Source organism: Desarmillaria tabescens (genome assembly GCF_030435595.1).
Source record: "Desarmillaria tabescens strain CCBAS 213 chromosome Unknown EV420scaffold_187, whole genome shotgun sequence".
Classification (NCBI taxonomy): domain Eukaryota; kingdom Fungi; phylum Basidiomycota; class Agaricomycetes; order Agaricales; family Physalacriaceae; genus Desarmillaria; species Desarmillaria tabescens.
The window spans coordinates 39,624-48,578 of NW_026848486.1; the positions used below are offsets into that span (position 1 = coordinate 39,624).

Sequence of the window (8,955 nt, forward strand, 5' to 3'; positions counted from 1 at the left end):
AGAAGACCTTATTCTGAAATATGAACAACATCTAGCGGTGGCACACCAAGAATACCCTGATTCCCTGGGTCCAGCTTGCAGAACAGCTGCATCCAAGCGTTCTGTGGCTCCTCTGCAAAACAGTATAGGGGAAGGCGAATCTGACACTGACTCAGTCAGGATAACCAAGTCTTAGTCGGGAGGTAATGTCATGAATTCACCCCTATTTTTTGCCTTATCTTATCTCATCTTATCTTATCTCAGCAACTCATCATTCGACTCTCATCATCATTCCTCATACCTGATCTGTATCATTCATGACCTGCTCAGTCACATGCCCACACTGCATTACCTCACGCCATGGACCACATCATGGGAACCTTGTCATGGGCTCTGCTGCCATACCTCGTAGAAGGTAGCACCATATGGATGCTACCCTTCTTACTCACAGGAGCGCTTCTTGCATCATCATGCTCATGCCACATCATCGGAGCATTGCCACAACACAACCATCAATCCCCTCTGATTGGTCCCTGGATCCGTTCGAGGTCCCATAGATCTGATCATACTTCTATGGGTCTGACCCTTGATATTCCCTCACACGCTGATGAACCTATAGACTCCCGTGGGCGGAAACACAAAACCTAGGTGTGGTATGTGTTAACAGACACAGAATCTGAAGGATGGTTCTAGTGAGTCTAGTCGGGGCACCTCCATGCAGTGACTAAAGCCTCCTAAGTTCGGAAAGATAAAGAAATTTCTCTACTAGTAGTGTAGAGGGCGGTAGCGAACTATAAAATTTGCAGGATGGGAAGTAATTGGGAAAGGGATCCTAGAAGAGGCCCTAAAACGAATCAGTAAATGTACAAGGACTATACCTTGTTCCTGTTGCAACTCTAGCTGCGAGTGCAACGAATAAGAGCTCTAAAGAGACTGTTCAAGCTCTAGCTGTGAACTCAGAGGCTGTAGCAAATTATTAAACTCGCGTGGTAGGATTGAATCGAAGTGATGAGGATCAGTCTGATACTCAACGAGACTTTCTCTGGCTGTGAGAAAGAGAATGCATTGATGGGAGGGATGAAAACACTGTCTCCTAGCTGCGGAAGCAAGCGAATTTGTTTGCGAAGCAAAGCAATAAAAGAGTTTTCTAGTGGTGGGACTCCTAATTACTTTGTGTAGAAGAGAGGGATGGGTTGTAAGCACAAGTAACCATTAAAGGTTCACCGTTGCTTAGAGAAATAAAGGTTCAAGACAAAGTTCTAGCAGCAAAATGTCTTTATTGCACTACTTCAAGGGTGTATGTTGTATGGTGTAGATGTTAGAGATCAAAGGTAAGTGTAGAGAATAATCTGGGGTCTTCCTTCTTCTCCTTCTCTCAGGCTACCAACTTGTGAGCTTAAATACTCATTACACTGGCTAACTAAGCTACCTTACTCTAGCACTAATATTACTATAGCATAGATTATTCAAGTACTTACTTAGCAAAGGTTGGTAAGTATGCACAGTTACTGCACCTAAGGCTATACTAATGTGACTAAGAGTTCTCACTAACCAGATCTCCAATACTTCGATGAATAATTTTCTATGGCTGCAGCTGACTTGCCATAGTTTTAGCTATGCGACGCATTTTGCAAGGCTGCACGTGGATAATTTGTGACTGCAGGGATGTTTCACATGTGGTGGCAGTGCTAGTTCTAGACTGCGAGGCACAAAGTCCATGGGGAGAAGGGAAGGATTGATAGGGCTGATGCCGATGACATCATATGCGAATCACTAACTTCGTGTGCTGAACACCAATTGACTTGGTTTAAATTGCATCTTGCTTGCAATCATTGAATTAGGGAAAGTCCACTATAGGGACAAAGGTGATAAATTGTAGGTTGTGTCCACAATTTCAGAGCGCACAGAGCCTAGAGGCTCATCAACGCATGATCCATTTGATGGCCCATGGGTCCGATCACACTCCATGGGCCTGACCCTCCTTCACCCAGTCATGCTTCTTTAGGTCGACTCTGATCACATCCTAGGATAGACAAGCCGCCACATATGCTCCTCAGAGGATGGCACCATATGGATGCCAGTCTTCTTATTCACAGGAGGGCTTCTCCTAGGATGGATAGGGATCCACGTATGCTCGTCCGAGGATAGCACCACCCCTCTGACTCGTAGATATGCTTCTACCATATCAAGCACCATATGGGCGCTTGCCTTCTTACTCGCAGGAGAGTTTCTCCTATACCAAGCACCATATGATACAGAAGACAGCACTGTGCTGAGACTTTACACACCAAGATACAGGAGCGGTACATACTAGTAAATACCATGATGTATTTAAATGAGCCTCGCTGTGGTCTTACACCCCAGCTTCGGCTAAAGTTATACACTCCTAACTTTTCATGCAGAAACTCCCTGTTTTGTGCCTAAGAACTACCGTTCTTGACCTAGCGATTGCAATGCCCTTCATCACACTGAATCACCGAATGTGAGTGACAGTTTGGAAGCAAACATTATTCAATCCAAGTTAGTGCGTTACAGATATTCCACCTGCACGTATTACTAAACTCTTTGAATCAAATGATGATGGCACCCTTGATGATCTTCCAGACCAAGAAGAGGATCACAATGAGGCAGAATTAGCTTAAGTCACTCTAAGTCACTCGAAGAATTAGTGTTGAAACCAAAATATTTATTTATTTGGGGCTCTTTTGGCCACCCATACATGCTCGTTCTAAAATAATATACAACCACTGGTTGAATAGCAGTACTATGACACTCCTTCAAAAATAAAAATGCTGCAATGAAAATACATTGAAAAGAAAAATCCACCTGCCAAAACTAGTTAGGCCAAGAGCCACGGTTATTGGACCAACCACTGTTCTTGTTGGACCAATTACCTTTACTATTGTTAGGCCAACTTCCTTCATTGTTGTTGTTCCAACTCTTGCCCCAACCATCATTGCGTTGCTTACTGTGATTGCCATTACTATGACCATTGCAATGCTTATTGTGATGTTTTCCACCAGTTGAGGAGGAAGCAACCTTAGAAGCAGTTGAAGCCTCGGCATACTCAGCCTTACATTTGGCCTTGAGCTTGGCCTTGACAAGGTGGTAATGCATCACCAAGACCTGGCAAGTCTTCAAGAGCAAGAATAATTCCCAAGTGTTGGTCTCAAGATGCTGGTAGAAGGCATCGCAGGTGGACACCAAGGAAGAAATGGACTCCTTGCTGGTAAAAGAAAACTGGGAGAAGTTAGTTCTAACATAGGCTTTAGCAGAATCCATGATGTTGTCAGTGGCTTTGTCCTTGATGGGATCGTTAGGGTTGACTGGAAAATCAGGGTATTAGTCAATAAAAACCCTGAAAATTGGATATAAAATGTACCCAGACTGAATGGGTGTAACGCAAGGAGGTCATCAATGATTGACAGAACATGGTCATTGTCCTGATAATTGGCTTCGTTGAAAGGAACAAGCAGGATTTGGTGATCAGGAATTCCACCTTGGCAGTACTGGCCCCAATTTTTTATGCATTCAGTGCAACTTTCATCAAGACCTGCAAAATAACAAGTTACGCCAGCCTCATGGCAAGGATAGCATGGGTGCATGGCCTATATGGAATATTAGTTCAGTAAATTCTGTCATGGAAATTAAGAAACATACTGTGGTAGTCCTAGCAGGGCAAGCATGAGCCAGATGATGAGGCATGCCAGAACAGTAGGTGCAGAAGGCCTCCCTAATCTTCATCTTGTCCTTCTTAAAAGAAGCATGGTAAATATCCATGATCTTGTTGCCAATATCAATCATGTCCTGAAGAGTGCTTTTATTACGACTTTACTCCTATTTTTCTTATCTTATCTTATCCTTATCTCTCAGAACCCCGGACCTGCCTATCTTATCTCTCAGACCCATGATACTCCGCCGGCACCCGTTTACCCAGTTGCCATCACCCCAGTTCACAGCTGCCACACCCCAGATGACTGATGACCCGCATGTGCCATCATGCTTCTCTTGATGGCATCACACTTCTTAGTAGTTGGACGAGAGTAGACCACCAGTCGAGGGCAGCCTACAGGATGCAGCCTATTCAGATGGGGTCCCACGCAGATGCAGGTGATATGCGCTCTTTACTCTCATATGTCGGGAGTACACTTCTTTTAGTGTCCTCCCTCCTCATTCGTTGAAAGACGCACTTCTCATTGCATGCACTCTTGTAGATACTATTCTTAGTACGAGTCTAACATGTATTTAAACTAGCCTACACTGTGGCCTTAGACCCCAGCTTCAGCTAAGGTTATATACTCCTAACTCTTACAAGCTTCTTGCTTTCGCTATAAAGTGATGCCTAACTTCTCGCAATCTACCAATGCCTCTCTAACACTGAATCACCGAACGCAAGTGACAGGATAGAGATCAGCCTTGGTTCAGATTAGAGTTAGTGCTTAACAGCCTTTGTTCTTGGTGCGAACCTCTGCAAATGAGGAAGAGGAATGTGCACTGGTCTTCAACAACTAATATTGCCAGAATCAGTCAATCATCTGGTGATATTGATACCAAGAACATATCAGTTCTAAATCCATAGAAACAATTTCCGCTGCCTCAGGAGAGATAGCATGAGATACTAGAGCAGAAGCCCTTGTAGAAGCTGTTGTTGCATTTGAGGACCAAGTAGCTGACTCTGCAGCCTCATCAGTAGATAGTTTAGGCATAGCAGGAGCAGAAGGCATCTGGGTATCCTCATCGACAAAAGAACGGATAGGTGCTAAAATTGTGATGTCACCCACCATGGCATTCTCAGGAATGGTAGTATTGCCAGAGGCAGGACTAGCCTTGGCAGGAAGAGGAGCCTTGACAGAAACAGGAGAAAGCAGTACAGTAGCAGTACCTTCTGCAACAGAGGTCATGGAAATCTGATGAAACTCAACACCAGTCATAATGTCCCAGTACGCATGGAAATTGAAATGAGATACAGCACCCTGGATGACAGACTCGAACTTTTTGAAAAACAGTTCATAGACAATGGCAGGATAGTGGACTTGTAAAGCCACCTATGGAATTATCAGTACCATTATAAACATTCCTCAACGGCATTACACCCTACCTCAACTTTGGTGGCATCATCAAAATATTCGACTTTTCGATGAAAAGCTGCATCACTAGTTAAATGATTCTCGGAAATAGCAACAGCACGTTGCATGAGAGAAAGAAGAGTAGGGAGTTCATTGACAGAAGTAACAGACATGTTATGCGATGGAGATACTAGGACAAGACACCCACCTTTTATACGACAAAGGGAGAGAGTATCACCTCAGCATGATGATGTTACAATTCCATCAGACTTGGAATTGAAACTTCGACGAGACACGAGTTGAAGAAAATACCATGTGCTAGCTCAAAACTGTACTCAGCAGCATTATTTTCACATCAGCAAAGCTTGCATACTTCAGTATAAATCTTTCAGGCTTTTGCCATCAAAGATTTAAAAAGTCTAGGGGGGGAGAGACATGGTCCCCATGTGTTTCTATGGCAAAAACAGTCCTCACATTTCAACATATTATTTTTGCACAATCAGTAATGAATTCATGAAAGAAACAACCTCACAATTCATGAAAATCTGCATGAACTCATTATGAAAATCACTTTGGAATTATAAATATCCCAACTATTTGACTATACAATGCAGGGATATCACAACTCACAGTAAAAATGCCATCCACCTTACAAGTTCAAAATCCAAAGCACAAATTGTTATCTATGCAATCTATGGCATTTACATGCTATATCCATTCACACTCCTTTCATATTTCCATTCCACGGCATTTGGACTGAGAGACATTTTCAATCAAAGTACTCTCGAGGTCATGTCAAAGCACACATATGACCTCCAGTCACTGAAAATTTCCTTTAAGTTTGAAAACCGCTAAACTCAATAATAATTCACTCATTTTCACACAAAAATACACAAGAAATGATGATTTATTTTGTTTAACATCCTTGGGACAAGTACATACAACTATGATATAAAATTTTGCCCCATGGGCATGCAATACAAAAGTCCTTCAAAATAATTTGGAGCCTCACTCCCAAGAAATTCAATGCAGAGGCCAACTCAAAAATGGAAGAATGGCAAAAGCCCTGTACTTTTACATGCAGACTTAATTAACTTGTGATTAAGCTGTAGAAGGGCCTGCCCCATTTTCATCCATCTCCTCATTGCTGACAGCCTCCATGTCCTCAACTCTAGTGTCCTCATCCATGACCTTAGCCAGAGCTTCAGCACCTCACAATGAATTAATGCAATCCCAAAGTCCAGATACATGCTCCTGTAAATTCAATGCCAGGAAGATGTTGCAAATAATCCAATAAATGGCATTCATGTATTGGTTGATGAGGTTGTGAGTGCCAACAATGGCATTGTATTGAACTAGAAAGAAGGCATTAATAATAGCAGACCAAGAAAAGAGAAAACTTACCAGGATCAGAACGATATAGAATATAAGGACATAACAACTTCTTGCCATTGAACATACACAAGCCCTTTGTATATACACATCACATGCAGATGCAACCAGATTGCTGAAGGGCACGGCAATGCATCTCAGCTTTCTTGCACCAGTCACAAGGGTAGGAGTACTTCAAACAAAAAGTCAGGAAAAATAAAGGAGAAAGGAGAAAGAAAAGAATTTACCATCTCTACGACAAAGGGAGCAATATCTGCAGCCCAAAGTTGTCCATCCACTTCAACATACTTGCTGAAGTCCCTTGAGAGCACAAGCATGCCCAATGCAGAATGAGGATTCGCACTTCTTCCATACCCTTGGGAACGAGTTTGCCAAAGCCTCCTCCAGAAATTCCTCTGAAAGATGGGGGAGGTTCTCCCTTGCCTCATCCATGAGTACGATTAGCCTCTGGCATTTCAGGGACTAGAAGATTCAATTAGTCATGAAAATGAGGATACTAAGGAAAAGAACTGACCTTTGTCCTTCTTGTCATTGTTCTTGTCCTCAACTATGGTAATCTTGCGCTTCTTAGTAGCAGGAACTGCAGCATCCTTGTCCTTGCCCTTAGGAGGGCCCATCTTGATAACTGGTTGAGGGCAAGGTTTATTATCCTTGGACTTCTTGCGCTCATGAAGTCCCCTGGGTGAATCAATAACGATTGTATCATCATTATCAGGGACCGAGTCCTCAAAGACAGGATTGGGCATAGGTTTCAAGGTCTTGACAATGTGACGAGCTGGGGGAGGAGAATCAATATCCATATCCTTGTCCTCTGGAATAGGCAGCGGATTTTTGGCAGTATTGATAGTTGTATCCTGTTCATCGTTGGTATCAGGGAAAAACAAGGGAGTACAGTCATGTACCTCTTCGATATCTGGTTGCAGAGCTACTGGAGAAGGAATCTGGTGGGTTGAGGAAGTGTCGACAGGAGCTGTAAAAAGAAGTGAGAAAAGAAAAGAGTCAACAAAGTTATAAAACTTGCCTGTACTCTTGTCGGCATTGGAGGAATTGATGGCCGTTGACCCAGAAGCCTTAATGGCAGCAAGGCTCTGTTTCACAAGCAATGGCTTGACAGAACAATGCAAAGGCGAATCAGGAGGCAAACGAAAAGTGAACACGGAACTTGATGAAAGGTTTGGACTACCAAAGGGAGAGTTCAGTTGAGACCGCAGCAAAGACCAAGCAGAGGATCCCCACCCAAGCAGCATTGAAGAAGGACCAGCTAAACCAAGACACTCATCATTGGAAGCAGGTGGACCCATTGGGTCTACACCCTGGTCTTCTATTCCATGTGCAGGAGGAGGCATTGGCATGTCAAACAGGTCTTGGGCAGAAGCTGTTTGTTCTTCAAGTGTTGGAAAGGGAGGAATTGTGACAAAAGCCTTAGAAGTTGTTGCCTCTGCAATAGGTGAGGCAGGCATGGTAATCTGAGATGGAGGAGGGCCTGGAGTTTTCTCTTTTGAAGGAGAACAATGAGGAGTTGCCTGTCTTGAAGCAGGAGGTGCAGGAGTCTTCTCCTTTGGCTGGATAGGCATCATAGCATTGGAATTGTTCAAATTTGAAGTTGTTCCTTTGGGAGATGGCAGCACTGGACTTGGAAGGTGAGACTGAAGTGGTGTCTTCTCCTTTTGTTGAGAAGTCAATCCTCCCATATTGACAGGAGGAGAAAGTGTTGATTGCTGAAGTAGCTTGTTGGGCATTTGAGAAAGTCCATGACTGAGAGCCATTGAAGGTGCACGTGATTAATGTGACACTGCAGAACGAAGGATGAGTGGAATCACTTTAATGTCATATTTGCCCTGCAAGGAAAGGTCAAACAAACAAAGAGAAAAAGGACATAGTAAACACATGAATAGCCCAAGCATCTCATTAAACTCTGCCCACACCTGAGATATGCACTTCCAAGGGAAATCTTGAAGACACGAAAGTGCAGAAAACTCGAGCTCTGACCAGTCATCCTCATCAACATCCTCCACTGCACTTCATGTAGTATTGCAAACTACCCAGCTGGAATGGGCATTGATAACCCAGGCATTGGTGTCGGCAGAGTCCCAAGTAGAGTTGGGAGGGTTGGCACTGAGTTCTTTCAATTTCTCAGCAGAGTTGTAGTAACTGGGACCATATTCTCAGTCAGCCATGGCAGCGATCAATGTCGTTGAATGATGTTGAAGGCAGGGATCAAATGAAAGTACTAAGAAATTCTCTAGTGAAACCAGAGACAGCAGTCAGTACATGAAGTCAAATGAGTACACCAGTGTAACCAGTGTCGACTTGTAAGAAAACAAAGACTCACCTCCAAGAGGAGGAAGAGCATCTTTGTGAGACTCTAATGTAAAGAAATATGTGTTGAAGTCAGGGCAGACAATGAGCAAAGAGCACAGAGGACGATACCCACTAATACGTGGTGGGGAGCGTAAAGAGAAGTTCCACCAATGCGAAATTTCTCTAAGTTCACCTTGCCATGCAGCACAGAAGCCAT

General features: G+C 43.5%; 2 protein-coding genes across 2 annotated transcripts; both read right to left on the bottom strand.

The window, feature by feature from the left end:
* Positions 1 to 4,502: 4,502 nt before the first annotated feature.
* EV420DRAFT_1653994 (uncharacterized protein) lies at positions 4,503 to 5,218 on the bottom strand (the record flags this gene model as incomplete). The annotated part of the gene is made up of 2 exons (XM_060478780.1): positions 4,503 to 5,024; positions 5,078 to 5,218. The coding sequence occupies 2 exons, from the start codon at positions 5,216 to 5,218 to the stop codon at positions 4,503 to 4,505; spliced, it is 663 nt and encodes a 220-aa protein (XP_060321738.1).
* Positions 5,219 to 6,146: 928 nt separating this feature from the next.
* Positions 6,147 to 8,955, bottom strand: EV420DRAFT_1488647 (uncharacterized protein; the record flags this gene model as incomplete). Its single annotated transcript, XM_060470636.1, has 12 exons — positions 6,147 to 6,236; positions 6,294 to 6,400; positions 6,450 to 6,513; positions 6,726 to 6,832; positions 6,952 to 7,291; positions 7,340 to 7,407; positions 7,465 to 7,999; positions 8,258 to 8,275; positions 8,480 to 8,588; positions 8,669 to 8,679; positions 8,770 to 8,802; positions 8,872 to 8,955. The coding sequence occupies 12 exons, from the start codon at positions 8,953 to 8,955 to the stop codon at positions 6,147 to 6,149; spliced, it is 1,566 nt and encodes a 521-aa protein (XP_060321739.1).